We start from the raw sequence: 20,551 nt of genomic DNA on the forward strand, positions 1-20,551 counted from the left end.
TTGTGAAAATGACTATACCACCCAAGGCAATCTATAGATTCAATGCAATCCCTATCAAACTACCAATGGCATTTTTCACAAAACTAGATCAAAAAAAATTTTTAATTTGTATGGAGACACAAAAGACCCCAAATAGCTAAAGCAATCTTGAGAAAGAAAAACGGAGCTGGAGGAATCAGACTATATACAAAGCTATAGTCATCAAAACAGTGTGGTACTGGCACAAAAACAGAAATATACATCAATGGAACAGGTCAGAAAGCCCAGAAAGAAACTGATGCACCTATGGTCAATTAATCTACGACAAAAGAGGCAAGAATATACAATGGAGAAAAGACAGTCTCTTCAGTAAATGGTGATGGGAAAACTGGACAGCTACATGTAAAAAAATGAAACTAGAACATTATTTAACACCATACACAAAAAATGGTTCCATCATTTGATCTGATATTAGACAGTCAAATGTGTCACCTACAAACCAACTGTTCCACTGGAAGACTGGGAGTTCCATAAAACAAAGGGGTTGGCAGTTATGGCCCCTCATTCATTCATTGTTTTTAATTATTTTTTCTACTTTTCAAATTTGTTCTAATTAAAAAAAAAAAAAAACTCACTTAGGGACTTCCCTGGTGGTCCAGTGGCTAAGATTCTGTGCTCCCAGTGCAGGGGGCCCAGGTTCAATCCCTGGTCAGGGAACTAGATCCCACATGCCACAACCAAGAGTTCACATGCTGCAACTAAAAGAAAAAGATCCTGCATGTTGCAACAACGATCCTGCACTCGGCAACGAACATCCCACGTGCCACAACTAAGACCTGGCGCAGCCAAATTAAAAAAAAAAAAAGCTCATTTATGAAAAATTATCATATGGACATCAAAACTGAAAAACAATGTTGTTAGATTTACTCCCTACAATGACTTCATGAGGTAGGATGCGTGGTTTATCATTACCCCTATTTTACAAGATGAGAAATAGGAAGAAAGTATAGACAGGAAACAGAACCAAGGGCTAAGAAACTCCAGCATTTGTCTCAGGGTCAAATGGTTATTAAACCATCTGGCTCAAGAGAGTGCTCTTTCATTATACACCATTGCCTCTTAACATTTAAAAAACAAAACAAAACAAAACCAAAAAAATAACCAAAAAAAAAAAAAAAAGCCATCTTCCCTACCAAAGGTTTTCAAATTTTAGTATTTAATACATGGTAGGTGTCTTCTAGGTGAGTCCTAGAAAACTCCTTATAGAATCTAATTTAAACTAATCTCCAAGAAACAAGAAAAAGTGGTGGCCTCTGGGGAGGGAAAATAAATGCTACAAAGATGGGTAAAGAGATTTTCTGATATATACCCTTTTTTACTTTTTGAGTTTTGTACTGTGTTGCATGTTTTACATATTCAAAAACAAATATTTTGGGGCTTCCCTGGTGGCGCAGTGGTTGAGAGTCTGCCTGCCAATGCAGGGGACACGGGTTCGAGCCCTGGTCTGGGAAGATCCCACATGCCGCGGAGCAACTAGGCCCGTGAGCCACAATAACTGAGCCTGCGCATCTGGAGCTTGTGCTCCGCAACAAGAGAGGCCGCGATAGTGAGAGGCCTGCGCACCGTGATGAAGAGTGGCCCCCACTTGCCGCAACTAGAGAAAGCCCTCGCACAGAAACGAAGACCCAACACAGCCAAAAATAAATTAATTAATTAATTAAAAACAACAACAACAACAACAACAAAAAAAACAAATATTTTTAAAACTCCATATTTTGATCTCTATCAATAGTTAACTTCTATATATCAAGGCTTATTATAAAGCTATGTGAATAAAGCTGCATGGTACTGATACAGGGATAAATAGAAAAATATACAGAATAATGAATCCAAAATCAGACCAATGCATGTAAGGACATGATTTATGATGGAGGTAGCTCTGCAGATCAGTGGAGAATACATATTCTTCCAGTAGATGATGCTGGGGGACATTGGAAATCCACATGGAAAAAAATGAAATGAAATTCCTTCCTCACAAACACAAAGATCAATTCTAGAGAGACTAACATTCTAAATGTGAAAGGCAAAACTATCAAGCTTCTAGTGGAAAATATGAGACTATTTTCATAACCTTAGGGTAGAAAAAGCTTTCTTAAAGAAGTCATGGGCTTCCCTGGTGGCACAGTCGTTGAGAGTCTGCCTGCCAATGCAGGGGACACGGGTTCGAGCCCTGGTCTGGGAAGATCCCACATGCCGCGGAGGAACTAGGCCCATGAGCCACAACTACTGAGCCTGCGCGTCTGGAGTCTGTGCTCCGCAACGGGGGAGGCCGCGATAGTGAGGGGCCCGCACACCGCAATGAAGAGTGGCCCCCGCTTGCCGCAACTGGAGAAAGCCCTCGCACAGAAACGAAGACCCAACACAGCCAAAAATAAAAATAAATAAAATAAAGAATTATAAAGTAGCATAATTATTTAAAAAAAAAGAAAAGAAGTCATAGAAGCACTAATTAAACATACACACACACACCCTTCATCTATCAATCACATCCAGTGGAAGAAACACAAGCTCAACCACAAACAAAACAAAAAGAGTCAAAAGGGAACCAACAAGGCTCTGATTAGGGAAATGTGGGCTCTAATCCAGGCTGTCATCAACTGTAACCCTGAACAAGTCACATGACCTCTTTGGGTCTCAGTTTGCTCTTTTTTTTTTTTAAGTAGAAGCATTATATAACTTTTATTTTATATAAGTCCACAGATGCTTGTACAACATACAATGACTACTTCTGAAGCTCATAGCGTTTTTTTCCATGGCACAAAGAGACAGAAAGGTTAGTGACACACACATGTTACAATGACTCTGGGTGGAGACCTAGAGAGCACACATTCCAGAGGGAGGGCGGGGGTACCTGCACAGCGACTGCCCCACTAAGCCACTGCAGGAGGACAATGGAGAGGCGAGACCCGGAACCATGGAACCATCGTGGGCACAGGCCCCCAGTCACCACAATAAGATGACTTATTTGAAAAAAACCTCATTACGAGGGACCCAAAGCTGTTCTGCTTTTTCCATTGTAAGCTATTACAGTGTAATAAAACTTTACTCTTTACCAAATCTTAAGCCAGTGTTTTACTTGGATGGTTCTTAAATACAAATATTGACTTTTGTTTGCCCTTAGTGCTCACATAAGAAATCAGTTCCTTGTAAAATATGTCTGATAACAGAGCTTGGACCAGCCAACACTTTGTCATTGTCAGCTCACGGCTGTATGCAACTAACAGTATCACGCACCATGGAATGTTTCAGGAACTTGTTCATATCCCAGGGAAGCAAAGACTACAAACTACAAGTGCAAAGTTGGAGGAAATGTGAAAGTAGAGAGACGGCCAGAAACGTTTGGTCATAAGGCGTAGAAGCCCCAGCTAATCAGACTGTTCCACAAAGTTACTCTTCACGTAAACATTTAAAAAACAGAACTTACATGATGGCTTTCCCATTCCTACAGAAAACATCACAACTGACATTCACTTTAATTTTCTAAAAAAGTTCAACCCAAAGAGCAGGGTTGGTGTTTAAAACTTAAGCTGTATAAAATATTTACAAAACATTATTTAAGCCCCCTCCCTCCCATCCTTAGCACTTAATAAAATCCAAATGGCCTAATATGAAAGTTTCCCACACAACAGTTTAAAAAGCATCTACCTGATACATGATTTTTAGGTTCGGTCATGATTGTTTTAAAGTTTTATTGTAGGCTTTGTTGCTGGATACAAAATAAAGGCATACAACTGTCACAAGTAGGGCAGGATGTACAAAGTCTGAGCTGTAAAAACCATTTCAAAATATAAACTCGTTTTTTTGGAACACACTGTATCAAAGGCTGCCTGTATTAATACCTTTGGCATAAAACAGTAACGTTTCCCTCGAACAGCAGACAAAACCCATCCTGGGCTTCCCTGGTGGCGCAGTGGTTAAGAATCTGCCTGCCAATGCAGGGGACACGGGTTCGAGCCCTGGTCCGGGAAGATCCAGTGCACCACAACTACTAAGCCTGCATGCCACAGCTACTGAAGCCCGCACGCCTAGAGCCTGTGCTCTGCAACAAGAGAAGCCACCGCAATGAGAAGCCTGCACACCACAACGAAGAGCAGCCCCTGCTCGCCGCAACTAGAGAAAGCCCGCGCACAGCAATGAAGACCCAACACAGCCAAAAATGAACAAATAAAATAAATTTATATATGAAAAAAAAGCCCATCCATACCTTAACACACAACCGGATCTCCTTGGAACTACTCTACCAGCCTAGTCTCAACCACCCACATTCGTCACCACTCCCTCTGTGCGTCATGGACGCGGAGGAGACAGGGAGGTAGGTAACCAAGAACGTCCATCCCACACAAGCACCGTGCAGACAGCAGGGATCCAGCGCGGGCCACCCAGGCCCCACGGACACACATCCTCATCCACAGTCGCACACGTCCCTTAAACTAACATGAACACACACACTGACTGGACCCAAAGGGACCTGCATGTCCTCTCGGTCTGCTCGCCGAAGGCCACTCCACACTGTGTAAGAATCAGAGGCAGAGACAGGAAGGGATTTCCAGGTGACAGCTACACTGACAGCAGGCAAGCCATCCTGAGGCTGCTGGTGTGAGCGGTGGTCCTGTCTGGACGCCAGAACAGAGTCTGGGGCCGTGTTTAATTTCTTCTAAGCAAAGGGCAGGGCATCCGCTGGGGGCAGTAAGCCTCGCTTAACGGGGCAGAAGGCCGAGGAGGAAGGAATGGAGTCCACCGGGCAGTGGTTTGTGCACTATGCCTGTGAGCAGGCCAGGCGGCCTTCCCGGGATGGAGTGGGTCAACAAGGAGGGCAGGGGAAGGGGCATCTTTGCCCTTGGTCAGACCTTGCGGGGTCCCAACAAGCACCAGACCACAGATCAGCCAAAGGGACAACAGGCCTGCCCCTTCAACAGATCTGGGCAATGTAGATCCGCTCCTGCTCCTCGCCCTCGTCCTCGTCCAGGTGGTGGGAGCAACCGGCCACCCCACCTGTGGCCTCCAGGAGCGCGCTGTCAGGTCCCCGGCCATCCTGGGCCTCAGACAGCAAAATATTCAGGGTCTCCTCATAGATCCGGGCTTCGGGGAACTCTACCTTGGTCTGTTTCTTCTCCGTGGCGTAGACGATAGAGGTACAGCAGACTTCAGCGATCTTGCGGCCCTGGCTGTAGAAGGACCAGCAGCAGATTTCATCCCCAATGACATCCTTTATGAACAGGACCCTTCCATTAAAGCACAGAGACAGCTTAACAAACAGTTCGATGTTCTTCAACATACCGTTGTCAGAACTGCTGGTATACAAGTATTTGTTGTTACTTCTGTTGTAGGGCAACTTCACGGCTGGCTTATTTGAAGTCACTATAAGTTTCTGTTCTTCCTTGGATGAGGTGATAACAGGAACTCTGCAGAAAGGCTCATAAGTATCTTTGTTTTGCAGGGCTACCTGGCACTCTTCCACCAGGCCCTGGACCAGGTAGTACTTGGCTTCTGCCTGCAGCTCCTCAATCTCCCGGCGGCTCTCGGGCAAGAGGACCGCCCCGTCACAAAGGTAATTGAGTATCGTACCATAGAGCTTCCCACACCGGTCTATGAGGATCCAGCCTTCACTGTCCGTGAGCACCTCTATGCACCTGCTGAACACGGCCTTCAGCATAGTGTCCTGCTTGGTTAGCGTCTGCATGGTGGTGTAGTACAGGACTCCACCCACGTTCAGCTTCACGTACTTGGAGCTGGGGCTCGTGCCCTTGAACGAAGTGGTGCGGGTCGCAGCCACTGGTACTGCTGAGCTCACCACACTTTCTCCTGACATCTCTTCCATGAAAAGCCGGAGGACACTGGAGTCTCCAAATCCGGACTGAGAGAGACAAGAAACACCCAGCTCGCGTGAGCCTGGGGCGGAGGCGAGGCCTTCGCTCATTTTTAAAAGGAAGAAGTCATAGTCTATGATCCAAACAAAGCCTTTTGCCCAAAGTGTACTACTACTGATCTAAAATGACCACAAACCACTGTTTCTTGAATGAGCTAAGTAGGTGGACAGATTCCCAGTGTTGATACCTTAAGAGGATGAAGAAAAAGGGAAAACGATGTTTCCCAGCCCTCCCAGAGCTGAAGAGTATAAATAACTGAACATGCTGACAGTGTTTAAGGTTCACCGTGATAGAAAAGAGTGTATTCCAAATCTCCTAGATGTAAAGTGCACTTACTAGGGTAAATTGACGTTGCTGGGCATTTGCTTGGTCATACTCTTTCTTTAATAAAACTGATAAAAGTAGAAAGAGCATGGTAATATCAGTAGGATAGCAATTAAAGTATTAAGTGTTATCTATCCATATATCCCTGACAAGTAAAATTCTATCATCACAGATAGGGATAAATTGCAGCTGCTTGCCTGGGTGGCTAGGGGGATGAGAAAATTAAGAACAGGACATTCCAGTAGGATGTTTGATACCCACCAGTCAAGTCTGTACCCTTTTTCCTGATACTACCAAATAACATAATATTTCATTAGCTTCTCAAAATGCCATTTTATGATGAAGCTCAAACCTGATAGTCATACCCTTATTAAAGTCACAACTAGTTATGTTGAAATGGTAACTATCAACAACAAATTTTAAATTAAAATACATTATGTAACAACATTAAAATAAGGCTAGATCGGGACCCATGGATAGGATTCAAGGATCTCTGAAACTCTTGAAATCATGTACAAAAGGTATACACATGTGCATGTCTTGGGAGAGTATCTCATGACATACAAAAGATTTTCAGTGAGGTCCATGAACAAAAAAGTTTATGAAACTTTGAGTTAGATGACCCCTCTAGACTCAAAGCCCACACAAATTTAGTGACATCTCAGTTAAACCAAATAACTGACCCACTTATTAAGGAAGTAGAACTTTCTCTCCTTCTGATTCATCGCATTTTCTCTTAATCCAAGTTCAATAAAAGTCAGTCTCACTTTAAAATAAACATTTTTTAAACTTCATGGCTTCAATTAAGCAATTAAAAATTCAGCCCAATAGTGCCCTCCAGGGTTTCCCTGGTGGCGCAGTGGTTAAGAATCCACCTGCCAATGCAGGGGACACGGGTTCGAGCCCTGGTCTGGGAAGATCCCACATGCCGCGGAGCAACTACGCCCGTGCGCCACAACTACTGAAGCCCGCATGCCTAGAGCCCATGCTAGGCAACAAGAGAAGCCACTGCAATGAGAAGCAGGCGCACCGCAACAAAGAGTAGCCCCCGCTCGCTGCAACTAGAGAAAGCCCGCACCCAGCAATGAAGACCCAATGCAGCCAAAAATAAAAAATAAAAAAATAGTGCCCTCCAATTTCAAAACTCAAATTTTAACTACAATATATTCTATTTCTCAATGAGAAAGAGAATCTCTTCTTTAATCCTTTCCACCAGGCATCACTCTTTCTAGGTTCTGGGTACATTTTCACATCAATTGAAAACAAGATCTCACTCTTTCTTACTGGTTTACATAATTAATTGGAATTGTTAGTCCAAATTCATCAATCCCTGAGCCTTTTTAATTTATTTATTTTATTTATTTATTTTTGGCTGTCTTGGGTCTTCGTTGCTGCGTGCAGGCTTTCTCTAGTTGCAGTGAGCGGGGGCTACTCTTCGTTGAGGTACGTGGGCTTCTCATTGCAGTGGCTTCTCTTGTTGCGGAGCATGGGCTCTAGGCATGCGGGCTCAGCAGTTGTAGCACGTGGGCTCAGTAGTTGTAGCACTTGGGCTCAGTAGTCGTGGCTCACGGGCTCTAGACTGCAGGCTCAGTAGTTGTGGTTCAAGGGCTTAGTTGCTCCGCAGCATGTGGGATCTTCCCGGACCAGAGCTCGAACCCATGTCCCCTGCATTGGCAGGCGGATTCTCAACCACTGAGCCACGAGAGGAGTCCCAATCCCTGAGCCTTGGAAAAAGCTACTAGTCAAATCCTAGTCTGGTCAAAGTTTGGTGACTGATTCCCACTTCTGCTTCATAAGTACATACTGAAAACACACACACACAAAACTTACTAATAAGAACTATAATTTACCACCAACTACTCATAAGAAATTATAGCTCTGCTGACTGGCAAGTAATTTGCAAAAGCAGATCAGTTTAGCTGCATAAAATAAATATCTACCTGCACGTACAAGCACCAGTCAGGGCGTGAAATTAAACTTTTTATTTGGAAGTAAAGAGCTGCTTCAAGGCTGTGATTTAGTCTGGGAAACAAATAGTAAGGTCATTCTTTTCTTTCTGATGTTTATAGCATTTCTAATAGGGGAAGCAAGGGAGGAGGACAATCAGGCCAAATTCCATAGAAGCAAAAATATCTCTATGACATAACAAATGTGCCACTTGCTTTACTAACTGCACAGACTTAACAGAACCAAGTTGGTGAAATGTATGCAGGGATCACTTAAATTCTGAAAGCCCAAAATGACCACAATGGACATCTCATTCGGTCAAAACTAAGGGATCAGTGTTTAAGTGAAGTAAAGAAAATTCCAACAGATATAAATGCCACAGTAAGTTTTAAAACAGCCTACAGCCATTTTCATTACAACACAATTTTGGATTAGTCAGATTAATGAGATCCTATTCAGTAATTTAGCCAATTCCCACAATTTTTCCAACATTTATCAAAATCAACTAACACAAACTTCAACTTATTTCACTATACTATAACCACACTACTCTCACGTCTACCAGAGAGAGCAAACAAGTAGAAAAAAAAAAAAAAGCCCAAATAATTATGAGCAAATTGCCTTGAAAGGCCTAGAGAAGCCACAGTGAGTCTCAAAGTGTGATCCCAGAACCAGCGGCATCATCTGGAAACTAGTTAGAAATGCAGATTTTCAGGCTCCACCCCAGGCCTATGGAATGGAAAACACAAGCCCTCCAGGAACTTCTGTTGCAGCTTTTACTACCACAAGCCTTTAAAAACTAAACCCAATTATTTAAGCAGCTTTAGCAGTGTTTTCCACTGAAGATAAAAGTTATAAAGCATATAACCTATAAATTAGAATGTAGGGGCTTCCCTGGTGGCGCAGTGGTTGAGAATCTGCCTGCCAATGCAGGGGACACGGGTTCGAGCCCTGGTCTGGGAAGATCCCACGTGCCGCAGAGCAACTAGGCCCGTGAGCCACAATTACTGAGCCTGCGCGTCTGGAGCCGTGCTCCGCAACAAAAGAGGCCGCGATAATGAGAGGCCCGCGCACCGCGATGAAGAGTGGCCCCCACTTGCTGCAACTAGAGAAAGGCCTCGCACAGAAACTAAGACCCAACACAGCCATAAATAAATAAATAAATAATCAACTTTAAAAAAAAAAATTAGAATGTAAAAAGTACATTTTAATTAGGCTAAGTTCAAAAACAAAAATAAAGGGATTTCCCTGGTGGTGCAGTGGTTAAGAATCCGCCTGCCAATGCAGGAGACACGGGTTCGAGCCCTGGCCCAGGAAGATTGCATATGCCGCAGAACAACTAAGCCCGTATGTCACAACTACTGAGCCTGCACTCTAGAGCCTGCAAGCCACAACTACTGAGCTCGCGTGCTGCAACTACTGAAGCCCGCACACCTAGAGCCCGTGCTCCACAACAAGAGAAGCCACCGCAATGAGAAAAGCCCACACACCGCAATGAAGAGTAGCCCCCGCTCGCCGCAACTAGAGAAAGCCCGAGCACAGCAACGAAGACCCAACGCAGCCAAAAATTAAATAAATTAACAAATAAATGTATAAAAAATAAAATTAAAATGACAAAGTTTACACATTATCTTCTCAAAATAGGAAACAGTCACCATTTCAAAGTCAAGAAGGAAAAAAAGACCAAAAAAACAAACACTTAGAACTGCCTAAAAATAAATGGGCTGATTTTACAACTTCTACAGAACAATCATCAGTGGATGCCAAAACTATTGGGAGAAACAATGTTGGGAAACAAGTTATTTACACAGTTTCCAAGTTTCACTCCACTGAGCACTTATTAATTCCAAATATACCTTTACAATGGAGAAATCTGGTGAATACAGCCTTAATAAAATGATCAAACTTAGCATCACCGATAAAGGATCAAAATAACATCGTGTACTTTCTGACGTAATGCACTAAGAAACTACAACATATATTCCTGCCAAATTTTTTAACCTGAATCTAACCATGGACAACAATCAGACAAATCCAAATGAGAGACATTCTGTAAAACTTGCCTGGACTCTTCAAAAACTTCAATTTCAAGAATAAAAAGACTAAGGAACTATTGTAAATTAAAGGAGACTAAAGAGATATAACTATGTGTAACGTGATTGGATCATCAATTTTAAAAAAGGAGGCTATAAAGGACACTACTGGAACAACTGGGGAAATCTGAATATGAACTATATATTGAATAATAAAATGTTATCACTGTTAAATCTCTTGAGTGGGATCTTGCATTGTGGTTATGAAAGACAATGCCCGTGTTCTTAGGAAATACGTGCTTTAGTAGAGGTGAAATATCATGATGTCTACAACTTTCAAATGATTTAGAAAGGAAAGTATAGCTATACAGAGAGGAAAAAAATCAAATATGGCAAAATGTTAACACTTGGCCAATCCAGGTGAGGGGTATATGAATGCTTTTCTCAATTTTTCTATAGATTTGAAAGAAGACTGATACCACCCATTCCCCTCTTCAAATCCATATTTCTCCAACTGTATGCTTTTTTTAAAAATTATTTATTTATTTGTTTATTTGGCTGCACCGGGTCTTAGCTGTGGCATGCAGGATCTAGTTCCCTGACCAGGGATCCAACCTGGGCCCCCTGCTTTGGGAGCGTGGGGTCTTAACCACTGGACCACCAGGGAAGTCCCTCCAACTGTATGATCTTAAGGAAGTAACTTAACCTCTCTGTACCTCAGTTTCCATGTCTGTAAATTAGGGATAATAACAACACATACCTAATAAGGTGAGAGGATCAAATGAGTTAATATATGTTGAGTGCCTAGAATCCTACACTGTACATACTGAGCTATAAGTGTTTTCTGCCATTATTGTTGTTATTTTATTATTACTACTGCTTCCACAACCCAAGGTTAGAGAGATAAAGAAATGTAGCTTGGACGCTCACAGTCCTATATATAACTTCCAAAATATTTTCACTATTTATAATTTCACCTAGTCCTCACAACAGCTCTTTGAAGTAGGAAGAGAATTATTATCATCGCTTTCCAGATGAGGAAAATGAGACTCGGAGGTTAAGCAACTTGCCCAAAGTTTTCTAACTTCTAGAAAGTAGTATAAGTGAGATGAGAACTAGGTCTTGTTTTCACTATAGCACAATATAAAATTTACATCCCAATCTTAACTGATTAGAAGGTATTTCAAAGAAAGCACACCAAGAAGACGTGTAGAACTCCGGTACTGTCAGTTAGAGACAAAAGAAGTTATCACTAGTCCATTCAGCAAAACAGATGTCACTTTCCAGAGCTTTGATATTCTCCTTAAATACCCTTGAAAACAAGGACCAAAAAATATGAACTCTTATAAAAAGAGATTTATTGTATTTTTATAGCTTATTACATACCTTGTAACAATCATTTTGTTAAACGTGAATGTCAGTTTTATCTTCGGTCCCTTTTTTCCTGGCTATTTACAAGCTTTGTAAGAATTGTTCCTTAATTAAGTCTAAACATAGCTTTATATAAATGGATTCCTGGAAATAAAATGTTCAGACTTAAGAAATGATTGTTACAGAGACTGTAACAGGCCGTAAAAAAAGAATGCCACTTTAAACAAAGATTTCTTATTTTAATTAAAAATATAATCATCAGAACATTCCTACACTTAACAGAACCATTTAAAGAAGCTTCTTTGGAAAAAAAAAATATGTAGTATCTTATGCAGGCTTCCGTGTATAATTTGTAATAATTTAAATCAAAGTCTCAGTTGATCCTATGGTATGAATTCTTATACACTGTACCTACACTTTAATGATACATTGAAAGAGAAAGAGTTCCAAATGAGATAAACATCATTTCTAATTCTTTTTAACATGAATGCTTTCAAAAGATTATGAGTATTTTTCCATAAGATATTGATAAAACACATTTAAGAATATTTAAGAAACACTTTTTAACATGACCACATATAAACATATCTAGGACCACACAGTTTATTGATGCAGTAGGTATATGTCAAGTAGAAGGACTATATCCAGTGGACTACCATATAATCAAAAATGATACATACCTGCATAAAAGGAGTTTCTATTCTCAAACTCTGATAAAAGCTGAAACAATCATTCTTATTCTCAAAACATCACACCTGAATAAGATTGGAGGGTGTGAAAAACCTTTAGAAGCATGATTTGATAAGGCAGGATCCTTTTCGATTAATTCATTTGACTAACTTTTAAATTGTCCGTTTCTAACCTAAATCACGTAAAATTTGTAAAGTTAGACAAGATTCCAAGAGAGAATGAAGTAGATCTTATAAGCTGTCACTATAATTAACTGCAATTTGAAAAACAGATGCATCAATATTCCTCTACTTAAGTCATCTTTTCTAAATTACACTGAATGCTACACATGAGTCACTACTTGATTGTCTATTTCTGCAGCAATATATTCCTGGAAACTGCTTCTAAGTGGACTATATTCTCCCAGGGAAACAAGTTCTAATCAGGAGGCTACTTCCTAACTGAGGACTTGGTATCAAAGAAAAGTACTGACACGCCTAATAACATCAAAACAAAGATTCAATAATTATAAACCTCTATCATTATTAAAAATAAAGAAATTGGGCTTCCCTGGTGGCGCAGTGGTTGAGAGTCTGCCTGCCAATGCAGGGGACACGGGTTCGAGCCCTGGTCTGGGAAGATCCCACATGCCACGGAGCAACTAAGCCCATGAGGCACAACTGCTGAGCCTGCGCATCTGGAGCCTGTGCTCCGCAACAAGAGAAGCCACGACAATGAGAAGCCCGCGCACCGCGATGAAGAGTAGCCCCCGCTCGCCGCAACTAGAGAAAACTCTCGCACAGAAACGAAGACCCAACACAGCCATAAATAAATAAGTAAATAAATAAATTTATTAAAAAAAAAAAATCCTTCCTATGATCCAGGCTGTGTGCTAAGACTTTGCATGTCTTGTGTTATTTAAAACAAAACAAAACAAAACAAAACTATCAGGTAATCAGATATTTTTCTTTTTCATTTGCCTGTCTCCTCAGTTTAAAAGCCACAAGTGCTCTACATAAGACCACATGCCACCAGAAAAAAATACTCTTAAGTCACTCTCTCATTCTCACTGTCACAGGGCTTACTTGAAACTTTGTATCTAGGTTTCAAAGTACCCCTCACTTCATTGAAAAGCCATGAACATTCATTAGCACAAACTCCTTTCTAAAATATTTACAAAAAGTCTTTCATAGAATGCTAATGTTACAAAAGTCTTTCATAGAATGTTTCACAGAACATTACATCACTCTAATGACCATTCTTCTGATTCTTCTTAGGATGACTAGCTTTTGTGTTTGAGCCCAATAGATAAAGTCATCAAGAACTGAGGTATTCATTAGGGAAATGCAAATTAAAACCATGATAAGATACTATTATATACCTATTGGAATGGCTAAAATAAAAAATACTAACAATCCCAAGTGCTGGCAAGGATGCAGAACTAGAACTCTCACACACTGCTGTCGTAATATGAAATGTTACGGCCACTCTGGAAAATAGTTTGGCAGCTTCTTATAAAGTTAAACAACACTAACCATATGACCCAGCAATTCCCCTCCTGGGTATTTACCCCAAAGAAATGAAAATTTATGTTCCCACAAAACCTAAACACAAGTGCTTATGGCAGCTCTACTTATAATCACCCAAAACCAGAAACAACCCAAATGTCCTTCAACAGATGGATAAACAAAATGTGGTACAATCCATACAATGGAATACTACCAAGCAATAAAAAGGAATGAACTATTGATACATGCAACAACTTGGATGAATCATCTAAAAGGCATTATGCTGAGAGAAAGAAGTCAGTACGAAAAGATTATATATTGTATGATTCCATTAAATGACTTCCTCAAAAAGATAAAACTAAAGTGAGGGAGAATAGATCACAGTTCCCAGGAGTTAGGAAGACGGGGAGATAGTACAAGGTAGTTTCTTGGGGGATGATGGAACTGTTGTGTATCCTGATAGTGGTGGTGGTTACATGAATCTACACATGTGTTAAAATTCTGAGACCTGTACACTAAAAAAGTCAATTTTACTAAACGTTAATTTTTTAAAGAAAAAACCAAGACCAAAAACATGCACACAGCAGACATGAATACACGTTTAAACAGTAAAATGGAATAGGGGTGGAATGTCTATTCAATAAACCTTGGAAGCCTGTGTGAATTATTTTGAACTAGAGTTTTGTTGTAAAAGTATTACCACCACTATATCCTTATGGACTAGAAAGCCCCTTCACATTTACCTCATTTAACTGTATCAAATTACATCTTCCTCTAATGCTGTGGCTGATGCTGCTTTTAATCTAAGGGATGAAGATAAAAAGACCTTTTCAGACAATTTCTCACTAACCAGAAAGCCTGTGGCTTTGTGCCTCTCACTTGAGGTCAGCTTGAGGACCCTGCTCAAAAGAACAACTCTAGTCTATGTAATTGTACAAAAGACTAATCTTTCATCATAAACTTCCTTACCATTCAGTTATGCCTATTGCTTTAAGCAACACTTCAATGATTCCTCAAACTTCTCCCTTCATTCCTTGACATTACCTCAAGACATTACCTTAAGAGCACTATGAAACAACGGTTGAGGTAGTCTGTTGTCATTTATCTTCACGTATGTGATAGGGTCATGGAATATTAACAATAAAAGTAATGTTAGAACTATCCACAACCTTTTCATAGCACCAGCAGGGACTACCAGTTTATTGTGACGTGATTTTAACATACCTAGAGTGGCCACGTTTGGGGATGTTGCTATTGTTCTTCAACTAGATCTATCTCTTATAAATGGCATTATCTTGTTAATTTTTCTGCCCCTATGGTTCACCAAATTCTCCAGCTGCAAACAGCACCCAGAAGTAAATTGTTTTTAGAAACCAACTTATTACTAATCAGTTGGAACTCAGAGATTCTAAGCCTCTGCCATGAAGTTTGTCTCATTCTGCCTTCACTGTTTTTTTCCAGCTTTACTGAGATATAACTGACATAACACTGTGCAAGTGTAAGGTGTACAACATGTTGATTTAATATATTACATACTACAAAATGATTATCACCTGCCTCCACTCTTGAATCCAGTTAACTCAGCTGCTTCCTGCTATGTTCCCCATGTTCAAGGCTTCACCTTTTACTCTGGCTCTAGCCACAATATTTCCCCCACTCCCTCTGTGTTGGTGCACTGGCCAGGACACAGCAGTCTAGACATTTTGTCAAAGTGTGATCTGAAAAATATCTCTATCAGAAACACTGAGATGCCTATTAAACATGCAGATTCTTGAGACCTACTAAATTAAGTGGAGGGAAGAGGAGCTGAGAATCTGCACTACATGTTAATATGCTCTCCAAATAATTCTCCAAATAATAAAGTATAGTACTACTGCAGTGGGCACTAATGAGTAGGCTGAATTCTTTAGTTCCTTGCTGGGTATTCCAGTTCTATTTTTGAGCCCAAACTTGAAACAGAGGACTTGCCGCTTCTTTTCAGTACTCACTGATGTTGTCTGCCTATTGAATCTCCCCAGAATATCTGCACCCAGACTCCTTGTCACTATTTTCCCCTCTGAAATTATATCCTGCCCTTCTAAACTTCTCTGAGTCCCCAAATCTGCTTGGATTGCCAACAGATACCATGTTCCATCTGCCTGGCTAAATTTCCTTTCCTCAGCTCCTAGCTACCCCCAAGCACTTGGTCTACCTCAGCCTGTAAAGCCTCTGTAGCTTTATGTCTCCTTCTGACTGATCTTGATTTAAAACACTGTTCTCAGTACAATGGACAATGATTATGCAATTACACAAAAGTAACATTTAGATGAATCCTGATCTTTCTATCACAAAGGAATTTGAGTAGAGCTGGTCCAGAGAACTTCAGCTTGGCTCACTCTCTATGTGGATAAATCTTTTTCTAACCTCTTATTATGTATACTTTCATATACTCAGAAAAGTATAGAATAGCATATAATGAATCCCCATCACTCAGCTTGCCACCTTCCAAATCCCAAAGCAAATTCCAAAGATTATATCATTTTGCCCATTTTTATCTATGTGTACATCTTAAATTTAGTCTCCTTATTAAAGTTAGGGACTACTCCAATATCTTTACCCACCAAATACTTGTTTTGCCATACATACCTACTGCTATGGCAACCTTCCCTTTAACTAATCGCCCTGAACACGCCTGACACCAGCCATATTTTACTCTTCTCTTTTCTCTTTTTCTTTTCTCCTAGCCTACTCCAGGCAAACCTTACTCACTGTATCTCCAGAATATTCCTTGAATATCTTTCCTTCTTTCCATACCGGCTGCCCTAGCTCAAGCCCACATGGCTTCTTGCCTAGACTATTACATAGTCTTTAAGCACCCTCCCTGCCTGTCTGTTCCCCCGTCCCTAGTCCAATCCACTCAAAGTCAAATAACTAAAGTGGTCTTCTAATCTTCTTTGTTGTTATTGCCCCCAGTGGGAATCAGATTCAGATGTAAATTACAGACCTTTCAGAAAAAAGTACTCCCATGTGTTTATACTGAATGAAGGTCATGGAGCTCAGGTTTAAAAAAACCTTTACACTCAACAACAAACGGAAAATTAAATTTTAAAAATAGCATCTAAAAACACCAAATACCTGGAATAAATCTAACAAAAGATGTATAAAGACCCCTACACAGAGAAATTACAGACCCCAAAAATGGAAAGATATACCACTTTCATGGATTATAAAATTCAATAGTGTTAAGATCTCAATTCTCCCCAAACTTATATATAGATTCAATGCAATTCCAATAAAAGTCATAGGAGGATGTTCTGTGGAAATTAAGCTGATTCCAATATATATGGACATGCAAAAGCTGAGGAACATTCAGTATCCAATATCAAGAATTGGTTTAAAAATATAGTAATTAACAAAGTGTGGGGGCTTCCCTGGTGGCGCAGTGGTTGAGAATCTGCCTGCCAATGCAGGGGACACGGGTTCGAGCCCTGGTCTGGGAAGATCCCACATGCCGCGGAGCAACTAGGCCCATGAGCCACAGCTACTGAGCCTGCACGTCTGGAGCCTGTGCTCCGCAACAAGAGAGGCCGCGATAGTGAGAGGCCCGCGCACGGCAATGAAGAGTGGCCCCCTCTTGCCGCAACAAGAGAAAGCCCTCGCACAGAAACGAAGACCCAACACAGCCAAAAATAAATAAATAAGTAAAAAAAAAAAAAAAAAAAAAAAAAGATGTCTCTGCTTAGGCTTACTAAATACACTGAAACACAAAATCAATGTTAGCTGAAAATTAAAAAAAAAAAAAAAAAGAAAGTGTGATATTGGCACAAGGATAAATAGACCACTGGAACATAAAAGTCCTGGAAACAAGCCCACACACATATATCGACAGGTGGTATATGAGAAAAGTGACCATGCAACGCAACAGATGAAAAACAAAACAAAACTGAATTCTGTCCTCTACCTCGTATCAAACATAAAATTTCCAGACGGACTGGAGATCTAAATGTAAAAGGCAAAATATTCATGGAAAAGACTCTGACAAGTACAGGTTTCTGGTAACTGACTATACTGCTGAACTGAATGAATAAGCATTTTCAGAACTCTAATGGAAAACTGATGAATTCATAAAAGTGCTAACAAAAGATCAAGATGAAAAAATATTAAGCGTTTTGGGGTCTTGAAGAGATATTTGTAGACCCATGTTCATAGCAGCATTATTTATGATAGCCAAAAGGTAAAAGTATCCCAAGTGTCTGGCAAGAGATGAATGGACAAAATGTGATATATACATACAATGGAATATTATTCAGCCTTTAAAAAGAAGGAAATTCTGACACATGCCTTAACATGGATGAACCTTGAGAACATTATGCTAAGAAAAATAAGCCAGTCACAAAAAGACAAATACTGTATGGTGCCACATATATGAGGTATCTAGAGTAGTCACATTCATAGAAACAAAGTAGAATGGCAGTTACCAGGGACTGAAGGCAACTGAATGGCAGTTGCCAGGGACTGAATGGCAGTTGCCAGGGACTGAATGGCAGTTGCCAGGGACTGTTTAATGGGTAAAGAGTTTCAGTTTTACAAAGTGAAAAATCTGTATTCAGTTTAGTGAGGGTCAAGGAAAACAAGTGTGTACATGAGATGGCATAGAGGGATCTGCAGTGACCTACAGCAGGATGTCAGAACCCTAGCAGGATAAAGAGAATGTCTATACAGGAATATGGCAGCCTTAGTAGCCCTGCACAAGGTGCTCGAGTCCAAATGGAGTGAGGAGAGCAACCTAGTGCACAGTATCAGAGACTGAAATGAGAAGGGTCTTCAAATGGGGGCTAGGGGCAGCAGCCTAATATGGGATTTTGGAGACTGATAAGGTGAGGATGGCATCCACATGATGGGTGTCAGGAACAGCAGCAACAGGAGAGACTGGTCACATACAGGGGGGACTGATTAAGAAATTATGTTAAAAAAAAAAAGAAATTATGTTGAGGATAATGAGAGCCAACTTACTATCAGAAAAGGGAGTTACAATTATGGAAAGCAAATTATTGGATAAACCCTGTTGTGTTAGACAAGAATTGGAGATATCTGTGTGAACTCATGGTTTTAAATAAATATGTAGATAAAATTAAAATAGCGATATGTGTGTGCACATGTATGTGTACACACGTTTACACATACATATATATTCCCTACCTCTGTCCAGTGAGAGGACTTGGGAGCAGTGACACCCAATAGCAATGTGTATACCTAACACCCAGATGTTGACTTCTATATGTCATTCTCTACTAAAAGAAACCAGAAAAAAAAAGAGAAATCACTGATTCCAGGGCTGGGGGGGAAAGTACAATGTTCAAAGAATGACAGAAATACATAAAAAAGACAAAGAAAGCAGTTTGAAAGCACTCTCACTGGCCAAACAGGGAGCAATTTAAGTGTCAAAAGAAATAATGATTGGGATTCCCTGGTGGCGCAGTGATTAAGAATACGCCTGCCAATGCAAGGGACACGGGTTTGAGCCCTGGTCCAGGAAGATCCCACATGCTGCAGAGCAACAAAGCCCGTGTGCCACAACTACTGAGCCTGCGCTCTAGAGCTCTAGAGCCCGCGAGCCACAACTACTGAGCCTGCGTGCTGCAACTACTGAAGCCCATGCGCCTAGAGCCCGTGCTCCTCAAGAGAAGCCACTGCAATGAGAAGCCCACGCACCTCAACGAAGAGCAGCCCCCACTTGCCGCAACTAGAGAAAGCCCACGTGCAGCAACGAAGACCCAACACAGAAAAAAAAAAAAAAAAAATTAAAAAAAAAAAGAATGATAGTATTATAACCCATCAAATAAAACAGGAATTCATAAACTCATTCTGTTAGAAATAGATTGAAAATCTGATGAAGAATAAGATAGCTACATGGTTTCAAAGTACCTTCCCACAAGATACTTACTACAAAAACATTAGCTTTAAAGAAGAAACTGGCAGATGCCACTTTAATCAAGTAAAAAAAGTTGTAAGACAAACAAAAATTATGTGTCACCCAACAGGAGGCAATAAGTAAAACAAAGCAACACTTCTGTGGTATTTCTGCCAAAAATACAGGACCCAAATCTAATCATGAGGAAACATCATCAGATAAACCCAAATTGAGGAATCATTCTACAAAATAACTAGCCTATAATCTTCAAAAGTGCCATAGTCATGAAAGTTAAAGACAGGAACCGTCCCAGACTGAAGGAGACTAAGGAGACATGACAACTAATTTCAGTACGTGATTCTGGATTAGACCCTTTTGTTATAAAGAACATTATTAGAGGGACTTCCCTGGTGGCGCAGTGGATAAGACTTCGCACTCCCAATGCAGGGGGTCCAGGTTCCATACCTGGTCAGGGAACTAGATCCCACATGCATGCCACAACTAAGAGTTCGCATGCCACAACTAAGGAGCCTGTGTACTGCAACTAAGGAGCTGGTGAGCTGCAACTAAGGAGCCCTCTGCCACAACTAAGGAGCCCACGTGCTGCAGCTAACGAGCTGGCGAGCTGCAACTAAGAAGCCCGCCTGCCGAAACGAAGACCCTGTGTAACCAAATAAATAAATAAATAAATATTTTTTTTAAAAAAAAAGAACATTATTAGAACAACTGGCAAAGTTTGAATGGGGTCTAAGGGGTTAGATCTGTAACTGTACTGTATGTTAATTTCTGAATTTTGATGGTTGTCTTATACAGAATGTCCTTGCTTGCAGAAAATATACACTAAAGCATTTGGTGATGATGTGACAACTTACTCTCAAATGATTCAGGAAAAAATGTCATTTG

The 20,551-nt window shown here is 40.7% G+C and overlaps 2 protein-coding genes across 12 annotated transcripts in view; both read right to left on the reverse strand.

Annotated features, from left to right (window-relative positions):
- Positions 1-20,551, reverse strand: part of BTRC (beta-transducin repeat containing E3 ubiquitin protein ligase) — a 185,549-nt gene that overhangs the window by 154,886 nt on the left and 10,112 nt on the right. The gene's annotated exons all lie outside the window — the stretch shown is intronic.
- LOC118882843 (BTB/POZ domain-containing adapter for CUL3-mediated RhoA degradation protein 3-like) lies at positions 4,949-5,859 on the reverse strand. The gene has a single exon (XM_036829204.1). The coding sequence runs from the start codon at positions 5,855-5,857 to the stop codon at positions 4,949-4,951; it is 909 nt and encodes a 302-aa protein (XP_036685099.1). The 5' UTR covers positions 5,858-5,859.

The sequence above is a fragment of the Balaenoptera musculus genome, chromosome 16 (genome assembly GCF_009873245.2).
Source record: "Balaenoptera musculus isolate JJ_BM4_2016_0621 chromosome 16, mBalMus1.pri.v3, whole genome shotgun sequence".
Taxonomy (NCBI): Eukaryota; Metazoa; Chordata; class Mammalia; order Artiodactyla; family Balaenopteridae; genus Balaenoptera; species Balaenoptera musculus.